General features: G+C 35.4%; 1 protein-coding gene across 2 annotated transcripts in view; it reads right to left on the reverse strand.

Annotated features, from left to right (window-relative positions):
- Positions 1–20,641, reverse strand: part of ASCC3 (activating signal cointegrator 1 complex subunit 3) — a 251,099-nt gene that overhangs the window by 194,147 nt on the left and 36,311 nt on the right. For both annotated transcript variants that reach the window (XM_064412794.1, XM_064412795.1), the window contains exons 5-8: positions 15,488–15,608; positions 12,523–12,730; positions 11,647–11,788; positions 10,970–11,095 (exon numbers count right to left, since the gene is read on the reverse strand). In XM_064412794.1, the coding sequence (XP_064268864.1) occupies positions 10,970–11,095; positions 11,647–11,788; positions 12,523–12,730; positions 15,488–15,608 (597 nt within the window). The remainder of the gene's footprint in view (positions 1–10,969; positions 11,096–11,646; positions 11,789–12,522; positions 12,731–15,487; positions 15,609–20,641) is intronic.

Genomic DNA, 20,641 nt, shown 5'->3' on the forward strand with positions numbered 1-20,641 from the left:
TCGACTTTCAAACTTTTCACTTTGAGATTACATTTCTTAAAAATTAAAAACAATTTTTGTCTTTGGTATAATTTGAATTAGAATTTAAGATACTATTCTGTATTTCACCTTAAATGAAGACTGAATACTCCTAAGAATGAAAGTCTGCCTTTGGGGATGCTATCAAAGTAAAGCAGACTACTGCACTCTTCCACACTTGTACTGTGAAATTCCACTGAGAAGTGGCTATTCCCTAAACAGGATGCAGCAGAACACGTTATTCATTCTCCAGTCTTAATTACCAAAATGAATAAAACTACTTTGAGTTGTTTTAATTAAAAACTTTACAGATTTCTGCATGTGCTTTATACTAAAGTCCATATTCGTGTCAATGACTAAAGAATGAAAAATTAACACTTAAAAAGTTGCTTTCTCAATTTAAATATTTCACTTGTTATGATCATTTAATGAGGCCAAAAAGAAACCATAACAGCTGCAAAGTCACCAGGTAGACATAATTGGATTTCAAATATTACAGTGATTAAGTACAAGGGGAAAATAATGCTGTGAACCAGAAAGTTCCATTTCTTTTGAGCTACATGCAGCTGCACTGTGTAAGAACATGTCTACCTGAAATGCTTCTTGGATTTTTTACTGGTCATTGGGTTTACTCTACAAAATTCAATACACAAAAGTCACCCAAATTCCAAGTCAGCTGAACTTCACAAACTGGAGCCTAAATATTATCTTCCTTGAAAGCAAGGAACCCTGTTTTTGAGAGTAGGGTAAGAACATTTCATATTACTATATAGTTTTAAAGCACAGATCACTTTCAGTATTTTATTTTTAAATTACCTCTAATTAATTCAATACTATTTTATGCATGTAAAGGCATTAGTTCTAAATGCTCATGTAGAAGTGAATATTTAATCTGTTAATGTAGAAGGCATTTCAGAATAATGTTTTCAAACTATTTACTTTAGCTTATGTTAACACAACAAACTATTTCTTCCTACAAAACCTAACAAAACACAGAAAAACTATCAATGCTTTGGAAGGTAATTATAGCTGAAATTAGTAATAATTTTAACACATCAAGTAAAAATGAAAGAATGGCAAACAGAATATTCCTGGAGGATTAACTATTGCTGTCATCATCTTTCTACAGCTAAATTTTCTTCTCCATTTCACTGAAATTCACACTTTTGCTACGCAAGATGGCAGCCCTGTTTTACAGAAGATGTATTAGAAGATTTTTTCCTAAATTTTACAAGAAAAGACTACGAGCACAGTCAGTATTCTACAAGAGCACAGCTCTTTTTGTTTTCATGAATTGCAGCTTAACTAGCAGCGTTCACAGAAGTTTTCCTACCACAGGAAAATAAAAAGGTAGGTGAAGGATGATGACTTGTGTGAAAGGGTCACCAAAGTGTGGGAACAATAAAAGTTTAAGTACCAAAAGGCAAAAAGTATAACAGTTTTAAAAGCTAGTTGGAAAAATTGTCTAATTAGTTCTGATTGTAAAATTTATTTTTGTTTGTGCATTACTATCAACAGTGAATGAAATATGCTACAATGAAAAAGAGAACATATACTCTCACAAGCCCCCTGGAGATACATCTCTCAAACTAAGCCAAGCAAAAACTGAAAACTTCCTCTTTGGCAGCATAATCTCCTCCAGACTGGCTGTATCCTGTAATAGCACAGTGTAGATGAGACTTCTGTAATCTACACAGTGTAGATGAAACTTTTGGCTGCCAAATCTGGGTTTGTATTTTATTAAAAGAAGAACTTAAACTAGTAATAGGAATGAGAAAATTGCTCAGAAGTGATGCTCTTCTGCACAAAACAAACAAAACCAAACCAAACCAAACCACACCAAAAAAACCCCAGCCTTATTTTTTTCTGTGTTTAAGTATTCAGAACCAGTTTTACTGGATGAATCTTTACACAAATTAAAATCCTGACAGGTAAAAGCAGGTACTTTGTTAGATTACTTCTAGGTACAGGCAGATGCATCTACTCCCACAGTGGCTCAGCAGGTGCTTTTCAGCAGCTGGTGCCCTTTACTGGTTTGCCTTTGTAAGTGTTCCCATCAGATTTTCAACTATTTCAGAGGCACCACTACACAATATACACACTCTTGGCAGCTGTGTAGAAAATGAAACAGGCTTAACATTTTATTCAAATCAGATGCAGTCAATTTTATCTCATGTTAATATTAAAAAGTCCATTTCCCTATTCATATTTGCTACTTGCATGAAAAGGAGCAACCTAAACAACTATAAGAATATATAAAACTCTTACAAGACAGTATCTAATAAATATTTTAAAGCAATTTTTGCTTTGTGTATTATACACAGTCATGCTAGTTTAAAGAGCAGACTAAAAGAAATGAAGTTCTCTATATTCACCAGTACAATGCTCCTATTAGATTTTGACCCATATTATCAGTGAATTGCTCTTCTCTTTGAACTTCTCTGCCCAAGAAGAGATAACTCCAGATTTTATAGAGCTCTTTTCAAAAAAACCATTGTACACAGATTTTAAAAAGTCTCTCTAAATGAGAAGATCTGTTGACAACCTCACAAACAAAAGGACATTTAAAAACATTATTTTTTATTGTCAAGGATTTTTTTCTTGCTTTACCTACACTTACTAGTGGGTTTTGCCTGTTGTCATTAGAATCAAGCCCTTGAAAATAAAAATGTATATAAAAACACAGCCCAGACTGATACAACGAAGAGCAAAGTTACCAGTTTTTCAATAGAATCCTTGCCCCTCTCAACATCTCCAGTGTCTTAAATGTGGTTTGTTCATGTAACACCATCAAACTCACAAGAGGTTTAAAGGATCTTATTATGAGTATGTAAATAAATAAACTAACACCACAAAAAAAACCCAACTAAAAGTATAATGTATTTTTTGGGACAAAAGGGTTCAAACTGGAAGATTTCACAAGGATGTAACAGTTTTGCTCAAAGTGACCTTGTGGCTGGGTCTGCAAAGAATGTTGGTGTGGGAAAATTTCATTTATTACGCCTAGTGTTGTTCATCCTCTGCCTGTTTTGAAAAGTATTCTGAGAAGATTCATGTGTTGAGATAACACACACAGACATGTTTGAGCTCTGCGCTGCGAGAGAGATCATAAAGGCACAGCCTTGTGATAAACTCAAATGCGTGAAGGTCTGTGATATACTGGGCTTGGTAGTGGGGTGGCTACCTCTCCATTCCCCCTCTGTCCAATAGGATGAGCTAGGTCTAAGGAAACCTGAGTGGCTCTGCCTGCTGGGATGAGCTAAGCCTAAGAGAGCTTGTGTCTGCATGTCTTCTGCCACCCAGCCTTGCTGGCAAGGTAATGAAATACATGTACTCTTTGCATGGCATCTGTGGTCTGGTGGTCACCTGTATGTGTCAATTCACTCAGTATTATACAATCTACTATATCCTAACAGCACCTGGAAACTGATTTTTAAAGAAAAAAGGTAAACGCCTTGGTAATCTTAAAAGGATTAAAAGCACAAAAGATCTTGAACTAAATTGCACATGAGACTAGGACAAATGCAACTGAAAGAACAAATGATCAGATCACATTTTAAGCACTCCATTTTAGGACACTACAAGGTAGGTAAGGGTATTATATTACAGCTGAAAAGCAAGGAGAAGCCTATTGGCCAAAAAAACCACATAGTCTTTCACTGAAAAGTCATCTGAAAAATTTGTGTAGAGACAGCACATGCTGCAAAGGAAACCTTAATTCAGTCTGATTCTAAAAGGATCCAACTTGCCCAGTGTCAAACCAAAGCAAATAAATCTGCTGTCATTCTACCAAAAGACAGGCTTATGGCAGAAGTAGAAAGAGAACACTATTTTGGAATAGGAAAATAGTTACATTGCTAACTGTTATGCTGGTTGCTTTTTTAAATCAGAGACATATTGTACAATCCGGAAAGACTCCTGGGTGCAAGTGGTTACCTATCAATTTCTCCAGTAATCCTGGTAAACCAAAATTATAAGAATCTATAATACTTCCCCATTCTTATGGGACAATAGTAAAAGCCTGTTTTCTTTATACTTTTCTGGTAAAAATCCTTCCAGTTTGTATAAATATAGTCTGGTTTAAAATGGCTACATTACAGTGAATTGATACACATCATCATGCCAAAAATAAAAGCCACATCATATAAATAGGCCAAGGAGGATGTAGTTTGAGCAAATACAGACTTACATCTGATCAATTATATAATGCCTACCTCCAAAACTTATGTGAGATGTGACATATTTGCTTCCTTTACCTTCATTTCTCCCTATCCCAAAAGAGGTGAACTGTTTATTACTTCCACAATGGTGGATAGACACACATTGTTCCAGTAAGTGCAGGCTGCTGCTCAGTGAAAGCCATCTTTTGCTTTTCATAGAATCTGACAGAAGATCATGCTTCAGTTCTCATCTACCTCCAATTATTCATCATTCCCTATTTTTTTGCATCCTACATACATCGCTTATAAAGACAGAGATTGGCTTGACTATCTCCTTTGCATACAGAACTTTCTTAAAAATAAAATAGTAGAAATCTGGCAAGATGAGGGAGACATAGAGAAAGATATATAAAATAGTGGTCTATTTATAGCCTCTGTTACTTTAATAATCAACTCTTAATGGGAAATATATATATATATACACACATACCCCATATACATGTTGTACATATGTGTTTTACATAGATAGATGTACTTTAAAAAGATATTTTTAACTATCTAAAATGTATATATTACTGTCTTTTTTAAGTCTGTGATAATGTTGGACTAAGAATGGATGACAGACTCCAGAGAAGTCACACCTGCCAAACATGGAGATGCTTCAGAGAAAATAGTTTTTATTTCTTATCCTGCATTAAGAGACACATCCTCTCGAAGACTGTCACAGTATCAAACACTTTTTTGGTGAATCAAAAATCACAGTTTTCAAATTCTAAAGGCAAACTACAATCTTTACCAAGAAGCATTTCAAAATATTATTTCAAAATATAATTATGAAAAATATAAGACTATTCAATTTTTTTGGTCTTTTGCTATCATTACTTTAAAAGGGAAAATTTTTATGCTCAGTACAGCTCTTTTGAGACAGTTCGTTCTTTCTTGTTTCAGCACTAGCTCAAGCTTTTATTCTGATATTATAGGAAACCTGATATTTTGATACAGACTCCATATATGAAAAAGTACTCTCTTATTAAGTGGAACTATGTTTGAAACAATACTCTCAAATTATTGGACAAAATTATCCACTTGTAAAGTATTTCTTAATCACATATTTATTGCTTTATATCTACCTGCTTCATTCCTAATCCTCTACATTGGTGTTAAGTTTTCAACTTGTCAAACTCCTGGTTATTGGAGAGTGGTCATAAATGCTGATCCTCCCAAGCTGTGCTCCCAAGAACTCTACCTCACTGAAGCTGAAGCATCCACTTGTCATGTTAAATCAAGGAGCCCAGACTCCCACATTTCATTATGCAATTAATTAAAAGTTGTACTACAACATTCATAAAGCCTTGCTATCCCTGCAATGTATCTGTATTTCAAATACAGTATCAAATCTATTTGATATGACCATATCAGGTTTCTTTTCCTCTAAACTATTTAAATATGTTTTTTTTTGTTTTAAAGATGTTACACAAAATAAGGTTAGTAATCTGGCACTCATTAAAATCAGTAATTTTATTGCACAAAAAACCTCATCTTACTGGCAAAGGCATATTAGAACAGTAGAAAGGTTTTATGAATCCAAAAAATATTATAGTACCATTTCTAGTATTAAAAGCTATATCAATAAAGTAAGACTTTTCTTTTTTCAAAATACTTTTTGATTTATCATAGTGGGAAGATGCTCTCCATTGCTGAAAGAAAAAAGAACTTAGCATTCAGGAAATCATATAGTTACATCTATCTGCACTGAAAGCTGCAGTCAAGTAAGGCACGTTCTTAAAAATATTACATTCAATGAATTATATTCAAGCACAGCAAGTGCCTTTCAAAGGTGAATTAGTAGCAAGGTACAGAGTGCGTTCAAATTTCTACAACAAGAGATTACAGGTAAATTTTAAAATCAGAATACCACTTTACAGCTTGCACATCATAGCAACAGATCTTTTTGATGAAGAGTTAATAAAGTGTTTCTACTAAGAAACAGAATTTTCTTAATGGAAAATATGATAATTTTATACAAGATGGACAACAAATTGCTGATTCAGCATGAAGCATATATTTTTGCTTGCTTTTAGCCAAAGCAATAATATTTATTCCTAGAATTTCAGTGAAACAATGCCTAAAAGCTTCATTTAAGGGTAAGTGAAATAACCAAACAATTTGATGCAGAAATTTTACATATAGTATCTGAAATTCTAAAAAAATTATAAAATACAATTCAATCATATATTGAAGAAAATTAAGCCAGAACTTGTAGGCTTTTACATCATCATCAATGTTGAATCTTAACTCCAATATTTTTGTTCACCTGGTATTGCACATATTCAACCCTCTTTGGAGCCCCCCTCCCTGAAATATGAAAACCAAGTGCAACCCCTAATATACACTACTAGCCATTAAAGCAATTGTACCTTGACATACATGGTTTGCCTTGTCTTAAGTTGGGGTTAATGATTACAGAACTTGTAAACTCTCCTCAGAGCAATGTCTGAGTATAATTCATTGGATAAATGACAAGATTTCAATAAATGCAAAATATTTTAAAAAATTATTCCATATGGTTCAACCATCAATTGCTGTTTGGAAAACAAGCAACTGAAATATGCACTAAGATCAACTTTGGAATTAATGATCCAATATTCTGGATGTGAAAAATGTAATTTATCCAAAAACACGCATACTTTAATTCAGTAGACTTACCTTGTACAATTCTAAAAACAAGAAAACATTACAGGAAAAGAGAGCATATTGATTTTGTAATAATTCCTTCACATAATGCAGAGAGAAAAAAAATACCTTTCTTATTTAGATCATTAAGCAGTGCTAGTAAAAGGAAATGGAAATAACATGAAAAAAAAAAGAAATAAATCCTACCCTGAACACCCACTTTAGGCAAAAAGCTGAAGTAATTTTTCACTATCAGCAATTTTTTCACAACTGTTTCCACAATCTTGAAGAGTAACTTTCCCTGGCCTGAGTTTATGACTTTAAAGGTACATTTATTTGGCAAAAAGCCTGGCACAGAACCACTTTATAATAAATACAAAAAATATATTTCACTAATGGTCAAGCTGCACGTCAACTGAGCAAAGACAATAAAGCTTAGCTTGTGCTTTCCCAGTTTTTAAAATTCTCATTATTGAAACAATGTAACTGGCGCATCACTTGTACAAAGAGTAGAACCATAATACTTTAAATTAAACTGGTGTGACCAATCAGCTACTTATGAACCACCTGTGCTTGAACAGTGGTAAAATCACAGTTTTCTGAGAAATAATAAATGTCAAGAAAAACAGCTATCTACAAAGGGGGCTGGGGGTGGGATTTGTTGCCTTTCTGTAAGAGCCCTTTGCACCTCCTTCGACGGGACACAGTGCACCCTTCCACCTCTGAACACCAGTGACATTCCTGAGCAGCAGCACAGCTCCCTCTGTGCCACCAGCTCCTGCTCCCAGCTCAACACAGGCAGGAAATAAACAATATGAGACGACACAGGTGGAGTGAGGTTGTTGGGGGAAGTGACACAGCAGGCCAGATCACAATGGAGAAAGGTAGGAGGCAAAGCTGGAAAAGGAACACCACAGAGAGCAGGAGAGTGCTGAAGCCAGCTGGTTAGGACATGTTATGGAATGTTTTTATGGCTGTCAAATTGTGCAGGGTTGGTCACTCCTGGTCTCATATTTGCAGTGCATAATGGGATTAGGTAGGAATGGTAGGTGTAAGAATTTAGACCTTTGTCAGTGCATTTGAGTTTCATCTCAGCACCTGTGTTCGTTCAGGCAGTGATTTCACTAATGACGAAGTCATAAACTTTTTAGGAAAGCTCTGACTCTTTGCAAGGAGGCCCTAACTAAACTAAATACTTACTTTGAAAATAGCAGCCGTAAGATTTAAGATAATATAGTACTAAAACTAGCTTAAATGTGTTATTTCTTCACTGTGGAGTGCAGTGGCAGATGCACCCTGGCTACACTGCCAATCCCATAAAAAAGGACCCTGTGTTAATACCTGTCCTAGTCTATGGCATTGCTGCTGCCTTTGGTGTTGGTTCATAGAGGTTTTGCTATTTTGCTTCATACTTCTGCATAAGAAACGATCAAAAAAGGAAGCATATAAATGTTTAAAATGTGGTTAATATGTGGTTTGTTAGAATTAGTGTCTAGAGGAATACATTTCTCTCATCTCTTCTCAACCTGTGTTTACAGGAAACAAGAAAATCTAAGTCTTAACTAATACTTTAAATCATTTAAAATGCAAGATAACTTCCAACTTATATGATGCAGAATTTTAACTTCTGGCCAACAGTTCAAAATAGAAATGAACTCCTTATGAATTCAGTTCTGACCCTAGGAGTTTTGAAGCTGAAATGCAATGGTGTAATCTGAAATAAACGTTACACAGTCAAATACTCTCCCCAAACTGCTGACAATGTGATCAAAATCACATAGCTCATGAGAAACAGATAAAGAGTTCTGAAATTATTTTTGTGCAAATGAAAACATACAGACTAAAAAGAAAGTGAAGAAGAATATTTAAAATTTTTAATACCGTCAGGATTTCCCCAGAGAAGAGCAAGCACTTATAAAGCTCAATATGTAACATTCAAAACCCCAGTAACAATAAATGGCATGGCTGTTCTGAGCCTTTTTTCTCCTGTGGATTATGGGTTGCATGTATATTGACTTGTTAAGCAGGCTGAGTACCTTGATGTCTAGACTAAATGTCTCACATCAAAACCTTACCATTAATGGCACCACGAATAGTAGTCAACAGCAGCAGAACTGTCAACTTGCTCATGATGCCTTTAGAAGTTCCTAGCCATGAAATATCTAGTTATATTTACTGTCATCTCTACTCCTTGACCACCTACTCAAATTTTAGATAATCCTGTATCTATATCTATACAGAGATACAATAGAGCTATTTTATGAGCACCTATACATGTAGGGAAACACCTGAAAATCATTATTTTTCTAGTTTTGCTTACACTACTTCATCCAAAATAAAACACTGACAGAAAATCTTTGTGCTTTCTAAACTGACTCCAGTTAATTGGCAAAAATTTGAAACACCAAACAAGGTGTTTCTGAGCTTAGAGATTTAAAACAGCCATGCAGAGAAAACAAGAAGCAAATAATTTTTCGCTAACAAAGATACATCTTGACAATGTATGTCTTAACTTAAGCAATGGAAGTTCCAGCCTATTTTAGCTCCTTGATAAAAAATTTCTATTAAAAAAATTTCAAACCTATGAGTCTCATTAGTGAAATCCTACATAAGCTTGACAAACTTCATAAAATTGGCATCTGTTGTTGCAAATCAATACTAGAGTTGGGGGCAGGAATTACATACATGTGTGTTCAAACAAACAAAATTGCTTTTATTGTTGACACTTCTATTTGATCTCATGTAATAAGAATCATATCAAAGAATAAAGTTCTGAAGATAGTTTCAAAATCTCACTGTAAAACTGAAAAGCAGACCTCTTGATGATAAACAGTCTACAAAAGATAATGACTAATTAAATCTGTATAACTAATGAATTTTTTTACATTTATTTTAAATATTGTATGTGCAAAAATCAGCAAACTATTAATTTTAGATAGGTATTTTTCTGTCTAAACCATATTTTTTCTGAAACCACTTACTGCCTTTTGAAATATTGGTACTTCTTCCAAAACGTTTACAGGTTAGTAGGTAGTATTTAGCTTAGGAAAAAGACATTTTATTGCAGAAAGCTGTCATGATGAATACTGTCATATAAAATGACAATAGCTGCAGTTTGTGTATTTTTCAATCTGGTTAAGGGCTGTCAGTCAATTCACAAAACATTAGGTACAGTCACCTAAGCAGAAAAGAATAGATTCAGATTCTAAAACTGTCTTCTGTTTTGAAAGAGTTAAATCTTTATTCAGAATGCCAATAAAGTGCCCAGCACACATGCTTATTTCCTGCTTTCCCAGAGAGAAAAAGGTGGAAAGAATGTATTCATGTTATATGCTGCAGAACTAGGAGACATAAAACTTTCCCTGTACACAGAGCTTGCTTTTTACACCTCTGTTCAAATCAATACCAAATCTTCCACTTTTCAATAGATTTGACATATACAACTGGAGCAAAAAGGTATCTGTGATGGAGTACTGCAAGTTCTAGACTGTAAATAGCAAACAAGAAATTTAGTTCCCTTACCTCAGCTTTTTCACCATTTTAAACCAGTAAAAGTTGAAATGTTAACATTTGTTTTACCTGCATTTTTCCTCTCTGCTCTTTACTTTCTATCATCAAAGCACATTTTGAGATGACTTTGCACCCCACACAGGCTATAACACCACATTCAACACCCCTGAGCTGCATCAGACAGTGAGACTGGTGCAGAATGGTGCTGTGTAGTCAGAAGCCAACTTGTACAGGTCAAGGTACAGAAGCTCAGGCTCACTTTTGCCTGTGATCTTCAGAAGAGAACAGAATTTCTGTAATACTTTCATTTCAGACATTCAGATCACAGCTCAAACCCATAAATAAATAAAAATGTAATGCCAAAGGAATGGAGAACTGCAACTCATGAACAAGTAGTTCAGATCAGCAATTCCTTGAATCTGAGTCAACATGAAAGGGATTATATCACTGAACTACATTCCCCAATAAATATTCTTCAAATTAGTAGTGAAGAAATTAACTGTCTGCATTTACCTATCATAACACTGGAAAAACTGGTAATATTCCCAGTTAAATTTTGGTAATACAAAGTAAAAACTAATTTAATATTTTTGAAACGGTATACTCACCTCATCTAAGTCTTTAATATAAACAATTTTCTCTTCAATTCCAATAGGCATTGGTTCACTATGGGGGATCTTCACCTCTTCATACATTTTATTATTTTCTCGCTGAACTGACTCTGGTAAGAACACCTAAAAGTGTATTACAGGAAAATTAATTACAAGTATGAAAACAGAAAGTGTCATTATGCATAACTCACTTTGAACAATGCTTTATCACTTTCCTCAAAAAAAAAGAATCTAAACCAAAAGCAAATCTCACTCAGCCTTTTTACAATAGAACTGAACCCTCCAAATGGAAAATAATCAGTTTCACAACTCAGAAAATAGTCCCAAAACCCCAAAAAAGATAATTCTGTTTTATTACATTTCAGAATCCATTAGGTCTAGAATTCCATAAAGCATTTATTTTGTTAAAGTCCATTCAAAGGTATCCAAAAGAAAGAAAAATAGTATCTTAAGAATTTAAATGACCCTAGAAATAAAAGCAAATACATAAGTTGAAAATGATATTATTTCATCCAGAGTTGAAATAAAAATAGAATATCTCAAAGCGTTTAAAACCCTCTGCAAAGAAGCACTGGATTCTGAGAAGGAGGAGACTGAGGGAACAAAGGGAACCCTGCTGCACATTACTCATGGGGAAAGAAGCACTGTTCAAGAAGGGTCATGCACCAACATACCTTTGCACCCCCAATGAATGCTGATGTTTTCATAGCTTCAGCTCGGGAATCATAGACATGTGGATAATGAATTTTTTCGATGCTGATCTCTCTCTGTCTACCTAGGACTGGCATACTTCGAGCATTCAGAAGCGCTAGTTCTCTGTGAGCAGAAAAATACCTGCAGTAATTCTGCCCATTTCAGGCTGCCATCACAAAATCTAAACATGGTATATTAAACTCAGAGCAAGATTTGAGGAAATGAAAGAAAAAAAATTTACAGTGTTATTCTCTGGCACTAGTTAGACCAAAACCTTAAAACACATGGTTTAGACAAAATTCAGAAGTGCAATCCAACAAGTGCAAGGCTTTCCTAAAAGCAGTTTTGACTCTTTTTAACCAACACAGCAACATGATTTCACAGTTAGATACAAGTCTCACTATATTTTTCTCAATACAAAATACAACAGCTTATTTGCTCCTTATTCTCTCCCTCCTCTACTCCTCCCACTACCTTCTAGCTGTCAACTTGGAAAATAGTACCTATTTATCTTGAGAGAGAAAAAGAAAGATAGTTCTGATAGATTTAGTACAGACTTCATAAATCCTAAGCAAGTAGTGTGCATACAGGAGCTAAGAAAGATAGCCTACCCCACTAATCTGCAATTCCAGCCCACAGAGATGAGATCAAGAAGATTCTCATTAAGCAAATCACTGCTTTCTTTCCTGAAAATTAGGTTTTCATATTAAAAAAAAATTCTACGCTTGTAATAAAACGTGACTTGAAGTCAGAATCACCTAACCACCAAAGCAAACTAAAAGAAAATAAACTGTTATGATGTTATGTTGAAGTAGCAATTACAACAAAAGCATTTCTCAACTTTTGGGATTTATTACCTTTGCATCCGCAGCTCTTTGGGATCAAAGCACATTTGTCCTTCTCCAGAACCTTCTCCGTCTTCCACAGCTTGTTTTTCTTTTCTGGCATTTCGTTTTTCTTCCCGACGATATTGCTTCATTAACAACTTTTCTTGTTCAGACTGAATTGTGACTTGACAACCGTAATTTGGTTTAGCATTTTCTCCTATAATCTTCTTGCACTGTTCTGCAATATGATATCAGATATGCATCTCCATAAGTACTTGATTCCACCTTTTTCCCCAGTTTAATTCTAAAGGTTTGGGGTTTTGATGTTTGGTTTTATGCTTGTTTTGGGGGGGGTTGTGTGTACACCTGTGAGTGTATTATGTGCTTAAAAATAGTTGAGCTTTCTCTAGACTGTGCAGCAGTTGGCCTCAAGATGTCTAAAAGTACCACAGGTCATGTCTCAAAGGCAGGACACCTAAAATACACTTAATCCCAAAGCAAGGGGATGGACTAGCAGCAAAAGGAAGGACATTTTTTGTTTTCTGTATTTATAACAACTTCAACTACAGTGGAAATGCCACTTTGCCTCTTATCACTGCTCTTACATACATGCGCTGATAAGCAGGATGGTGTGACAACAGATTAAACAGGGTGATTTTTTAAACAGCCTCTTCACATAACAATTAGTATATATATACTAGATAACATGACTGTATTGAAAGCATACTCACAATGTAATTCCCCTGAACAAGTGAGGAAATCTATCCTACTCTATACAATCACAAGGATTCCTTCCTTTTACATCAATAAATAGCAGGATTATCAAGAAGAATCAGAACCACAGAACAATTACAGTAAACAAAAAATCCAGGGGAGCAGGAAACCCAAAAAAGCTCAGTTACATTCACCTTTCTGAGATCAGTACTGGCTAAAACTGAAGACACAACCAAGTCTTTTATATACAACAGGCTGGGAGAGATTTATTTTGTTTTCATTTTAACAATATTGGTGGTTTAAAATGTCATTTTTCAAAATTCTGCAAACAGATTATTAGTTTATATAGGGTTGACTGAATATTAAATACTTAACTCAGTTATGTTTCATATGTATTTCTGCAGCCAAACTCTGAAGTAAAAAACTCAAAAACCTTTTTTCATCAAATAAACCCACTTGACTGACACTTTGAACAATTTGTGCTGCTTAGTTTTCACCTACAGCAACAGTGAAACTCCTACATCTCACAGCATGCATACTGGATAAGGCAACAATAACTCGTTGAAGAGCATTAAATACTTCTAATAAACTGTCAGAATGTCCACATTAATATCATCATGTCTACAGCTTTAACTCTCTCTTTCTCATATTAAAAGGGGATAAAAACGGATGCAATTTCCTGACCAAATTCAATTCAGACTGAACACACCAGGGCAAAGAAATGTTACTTGATTTGTCTAATAAACACAACAAACACCTTTACTTTCATGAAAGTAAATTACATAAGAAATAGTCAAATAACACAGCATGGTACAAAAAAGCAGTACATGTACAGTTTCTTGACTTGTGCTAGTTTTTTAAAGGCACAAATTACTCAACATTGACTAAATTTCTGCAGACACAAATTAGTCCCTTCACCAAGTGAAATTTTGGAAAGATAAGACTTCCCCATTAGAAATATTATTTTGTTCAACTTAAAAAGAATAAATCCTTATTAAAATTAAAATACTGAACTCAGAGCCAAGAGCATCTTCAGTCTCAGAGAAAATACCCTGAATACCACCGACTTTTTTACCAGAGTTAAAGAAGGATTCTCTCATCAGTGAAAAAAGCATTAAATCAGTTAACACTTTTCTATTGTCTGAAAAACATAACATTGAAAATATTCTTCCTCCACATTCTAGCAGAAATTACTGTGATAGATTTTACTGATGGCATAATGAAGAGTAATTTCATAAAAGCTTCCAAAATACTAATTCTGCTAAGTGAGAAGAAAATACTCCTGTAACTAAACTCTGTATGTAGGAGAAAAATGTATTAATTCACTATATTTTAATTTTTTATTTGATGACCTAAGAAGGGAAAGCTATCAAGACAGAAAGCCTTGTCATATAGCAAGACATTCATCTTTGAAATCATGAACAGGTAAAACAGGTAAACTCATCAGACCTAGCTGTTCTGATGAGTTTAGACTAACCATTAGCAAGAGATGAACTTCTAAACACTTGCTTATGTAACATTTCATCGAAGACAAACATTAAAAAGGGGTCATTTGCATTTTAAAATTATTGTGGAGATACCTAAGTCCACCATTACTGGCTCTATTCACACTTTTCTAACTCCATATGCTGTGAACATGCAATGGGCTGCATGGTGCTGTGTCCATGTAAGATTTATCCTAGGTCACAACCCATATGCTACCAGATTTATTTTCGTCAGACAAGAAAGTAATAGGCCTTGTTTTAAAACAATGATCTGTAAAACTTATTTTAAAATAATTACTTGGGGCAGACATATTAACTTATAAAAGCAAAAATGACAGTACAAAACCTGAATTCCATTTTTTAACCCCTCTCACTTATTCATGTTTAAGCTTGACTCTGTTATTTTCAGAAGTGGTTGTTACTGTGCTTTTCTTCCCCATGGCCTACATTAGATGATAGTACAAAGTAGAGAGGATGCAGGAAAGCAAATGAGGAATAATAGATCAGATTATTTCCAGAGTAATCCATTAAAACAGGAAAAGTGCAACTGTTAATACATTCAAAATTTGCACATGCCCACAGGCAGTTGAAAACTAAATAAATATATGCAATCTGTATTTCTTTCTTCTGTATAATCAGACTTTCTTTGTTTAACCCCAGAAATACATTCCTCCATCGTATCCTGGAATTTTTTTGCATGGTTTTTAATTACACATGGACAGTACTACTGTTGGAAATAGAACAGTTATAAACCTACTATTTATCTGATTTGGAACAAAAATTTTGTAGTCACTTACCTTGGAGAGCCTGGAACCTGTTATCATTTGGACAAGTCAAAGATCTTTCCAGGATAAGAGATCTGTTCTGTAGGAGTTTCTCTATGAGTTCAAAACCTTCAGGGCCTAGCAGTTCAAATAACTACAAAGAAAATAAAGTCATAAGTCATATTTGAATGTACACAATTTTTTTAATAGGACTGCAATATTTCTATCCTTGGCAACATCGTATCTGTTGACAATATCTAACAAATTAATGAATTTCACCTCCCAGTAATTCAGTCCAAAGGGTATAATTTCTAATACCAGCTTCTCTATTAGAAAATGGGAGAATTACAGAAATTTTCAGCTGGAAATATTTAAAGATCTGTGAATTTTATCTCTTAAGTAAAACTTACTTTCTCCTGGGGATTCCTATATAAAATTTAACTCTTCTCAAGATTAAACTTTACATGTTTTTACAGTTATTTACATATACATATTTACATTTACTTTTCCATAATCTATGCAGATGAATCAAGAGAACCAATGTTTTCTCATGAAAGTCAGGTTTGTAGCAAGTTATTCCCTGTACAGTCAACAGGAGGTGTAGCCTACTGCATTTTCACAGCCTCATCCTACCAAAAAAAAAAAAAATCATAGATGTGGAGGACAGCAGGAATATGAAGAAACACTTAAGATGACACTACTACTTACTGCAGTACCTGTACATATAATCCTGTGTGTAATTCAAACACATAATATAAGTGATGTACACCAGAAGAGAATTCTGTACCAGTAAGTGGTATTTTGGCCCAATGATATTCTTACTCAAATGATTCTCTTGTAGCAGGTTAGACAAACATAGTTCCCTATTTAAAGTTTCATTTTCCACATAATACTGTGTTTTAATAGAAAAAGAAAAAAAACCCTCAAAACATTAAAAGTACTTTCATCTCTATCTTATCTGTAATTATTTTGTCAAAAATCAAAGCATTACAGTAAGCAGTAAGTTACTCAAAACATTTTCTTGATTTTTAATACTGCTCAAAACAATTTTTTCTCCATTTTTTTTCTATTTCCAAAATGGAAAACAGAGCAGTTTCTCCTTAGTGCTTTTTAAATTTGCTGCTAACATTATCCATATAACTTCAGGAATCTGGTAAGAATAAAATGTATAATGTCTTTGATGTGATGTTCTGTGAAAGAGTAAGACTTTGGCACTGTAGGATTCAAGCATTTCTGTTCTAACTATAAAAGGAGAGAGAGGTCTCTTACTGTCCTGTATTTAATTTGCCAACTCCTTAACAAAGAATTTTTGTGTGGCTCTTTATGACTACTGTCCTTGGGGAATACCTTGAAATAACTTTATGTTGCCTCTTCACGTATTTGCAAAATTCTGAACAGTGCCAATGGCATCAAATCAATGATCCCTTTTTTTCAGGCCAATCTGTACTTCATAACACAAGCTGTCATTTAAAAATAAGGGAGGGGAAAAAAGGGAAAAAGTGTTACTCCAAGCCCTCAGGGGTTTCTAGGAAAACATAAGGTTTATGCAAATTAGTACAGTGATGGTGCAGTTTGCAGAGACCATGAACTAACAGCTGAAAGGTATAAAATCTTGTATTTCTCTCATTAGAGTAACGAGGGATGGTGAGCTGGAGAAGCAGTCTCCAGAAAAAGTAAAATAAGAGAATTCAATAAACGTGTACAAATAGAAGATTTTCAAAATTAACAAACTGCAAAAATATACAACAGGGGAACTGCTGGTCAGACATCAATTCTGCTGTCAGGGATCTCAAGCTCTGATGGATTTCCCTTTATCCAGCCTTCACTAGCACTGATCATGAATTCCTCTGTTTTGCATAGCTCTTTACTGTCACTTTACAGATACATTTTAACTAATATTATCTAAAGTTATAAGATTACCTTGTTTTTAGATTTCAAAAGAAAGTGGCAATTTACTACTGGTAAATTTGATGAGGTATTTTCCAGGGTCAAATACTTAAGAGAGGGAGGGAAAAACAATCACTGAAACAGCAAGAAAATAAATGTATTTGAAATAGCTTAATTGTATAAAGAACTGAATACAAACTTGTCTCAACTCCGCTAATGATTTGTTGACTGTGAAATACCAGCAACACAGGGAAATTAAATTCTTTCAATTCAACCAGATCTGGGCTCAAACACTGGTCACTGATATTTTTTTGGGGTAATTTTTACACCACGGTAATTTTTACATCAAGGTAATTTCTCATCAAGGCAGCAGACACAATGTAAGCACATTCTGACTTAGCACATTCTTACTCCCCAAAAATGCCCAAACTCAAACTAACACCATCACTATCAGAAAACAAATAACACACTAGCTCTAAAACATCCAACATACATCTCTATCTCTGCACAGGATTCCTAAACATCTCTCTCACTGGAAATTGTTAAGAACAATCTAGAAAAGCATTGGTCAGAAAAGATGGTATTTGCTGGGAAAATAGATAACATCCTTTTTTTTGAACAGGACAATGTTTTCCCCCTCCTGTTTCCCAATCTATTCTGAAACAAAAACCATCCATGTCATACTCTTCACCCAGTAAGAACAGCAGAACCTCACACAAAAGCAGCAATGTTACACAATACATTCTACTTCATGGTCAGAGGTCATGAAGCAAAACTTCCAGCCCCAGTGAGACAGGGGCCCAACGGAAGAGCACCAAGGTGAAATTGGACATCCCGCTCTCCAGCAATCCTACCAGTCAGAGAGAGCAAAATCACACAGTATTACACACCAGACTCTGCAACACCTGTGTGGTGAAGGTCACTCCATTTTGCCTTCTTGATGGGTGGACAGATATTCGTTTGCTACCAGCAGTTTGAGAGGTGGCTTGGTCACCTAATTAACCTTGTTCTTCGTGAATATAAAGGAGGCATTCAGGACATTTTAAACAGCTAAGACAGTCTAAGCTCAGTGCTCAAGAATGAGGGGAAAAAGCAAAAGAATACAGAAGATCAGAAGCAATGACCTGTTCTTATTGACAATATGTCTCCCACACTCAGCAGAAGCCTGCCAGAGCTCACAGGTGGAAAACAACGATTGAGAGCTAAACTAAGCAGAAGTACTGAGAGACAGAGAATAAGTTACACAGCAAGATCTGTCACCACCTACCACTGATGGCAGCAATACTGACAATGCTAGAAGAAGTTTGCAAAGACCAGAAATAACTAATCTTGAGAACTTGCAAGACCAAAATATTATTATTATTCATATTTGTTCACACTGTAGAAGTAATCCATTGCTTTGTAATTAAGGTATTAATAACTATCACAGAATGCTGCTGTTTTAAAGCACTATTCTTTACCTTATCATTTTTTGATGCTTATGAAAACACATCCATGCAGGAGGCTTATTTCTATTAAAATCAGAGCAGGATAATGAGAAGTAAAATAAGCCCTTAAAAACCTTCTCCCTACCCCTCTCTCCTTCCCAGCTCTACCTCCTCCCCCAGTGGTGCAGGGAGACAGGGAATGGAGGTTATGGTCAGTTCATCCCTGGCAGTTTCTCCCACTGCTCAGGGAGAGCAGTCCTTCCCCTGCTGCACCGCGGGGTCCCTTCAAGGAGAGACAGCTTCTCCAGTCTGAGTCCATTCCACAGGCAACAGCTCTCCTCAAACTGCTGCAATCTGGGTCACTCTTCCACAAAGCACAGTCTTTCAAGGACAGGCTGGGTTCCCCATGGGGTCACAGGTCCTACCAAAGAACCTGCTCCAGCATGGGCTTCTCTCTCCATGGGTCTGCAGGTCCGTGCCAGGAGCCAACTGCATGACAACTTTTCATCTTCTTAGATATGTTATCCCAGAGGCACTACCACCATTTCTATCTGGCCTAGCCTTGATCCACAGCATATCCATCTTTGGCTCTACCAGTCATGGGAGAAGCTTCTAGCAGCTTCTCACAGAAGCCACCCTTGAAGCACGCCCCGCTAGCAAGGCTTGGCCATGTAAACCCAATCCACCAGGGTAGGCGCTAGCAGTTCAGATTTGATATGTTATTTTATATTCTGGCCTGAATAATCAACAACCAAGATTCTGAGAGCAGGCAAAGGAATCTGGTAAATATTCATAGCTGACATTCTATTAAGTTATAATGAGACAAACTAGACAGTGGTCAACAGATGGAGAGGCTGTGTGTCAATCAGCAGTTTCTTGAATCCCAGCCAAATTATTACACTCCTTGAAGTCAGTAATAGATTGTGCACAAAAGGCAGCCCTGACTGCTTTCACTAACAAAGGTCCCACATGACTTCAGCTACTACTCTGTAACCATGAAGACATGAAGAGTGAGATATATGGTCTCTGATATTTTTTTGGGTAATTTTTACATTTCATTTTATGTGCTTAATATCTGGAAGAAAGCATATTGAGTAATCAGTGTAGGAACAAAAGGACAAGATGTGTCATATTGCATTAAAAAAGTGAGGCAAGGTCCCCATGCAAATGATTTCTCCTGAATATATGCTAGCTCTATGGAAAAGGCAAGGAGGCAGACAGGAGTCTTACATTTAGACAGCAGTCTATCTGCTAGAGTTACCAGAAAGGAGTTGAACCCCAGTGAGACATGTGACATAGCAAATTTTTTCAGGTAAGGCTCAGCCATAAAAAAGTACATCTTTATGTTCAAGACTGGAACAAGATTTTACTCTGAATGTTAAATAGGTACTATTCTCTTTTCATTCTATAAAGTATAATTTACAAGGAGCTTTGGAGGTCCTCAAATATGAGGCACGGAACTGTGAGTAATACTTTGACATCATAAACTATCTGCCATCACAAGGGCATTTTCTTGACTTCTACATCTTCACTGAGGTAGGAAAGAGCCTTATAAATCTCAGAAAATATTTTGTTTTATAGGTGCACACAAAAATAGACTATGAACAGTCCTTGTACCTCGCTTGAGTCTTAGTACTGTTCTACAGCAATAAATGAAACAGAAACCCAAATTCAGCCAACCACTGGGTGTCCTCTGTACTTTTATAGCCTAACAGGAGGTTTTGGTTACAGAGTCCCACCTACACAATTAACTGCTACCCCTGCATTTTGTGGCTTGTTTGCAGATGATATTGCTTTACAAGGCAGTTTTCAAACAGCTGTGGAAGAATAATCACCATAGCAAGATCTCAAGTTTCTTCTGTCCTAGTAGCTC

This window comes from Passer domesticus, chromosome 3 (assembly GCF_036417665.1).
Source record: "Passer domesticus isolate bPasDom1 chromosome 3, bPasDom1.hap1, whole genome shotgun sequence".
NCBI classification, from domain to species: Eukaryota; Metazoa; Chordata; class Aves; order Passeriformes; family Passeridae; genus Passer; species Passer domesticus.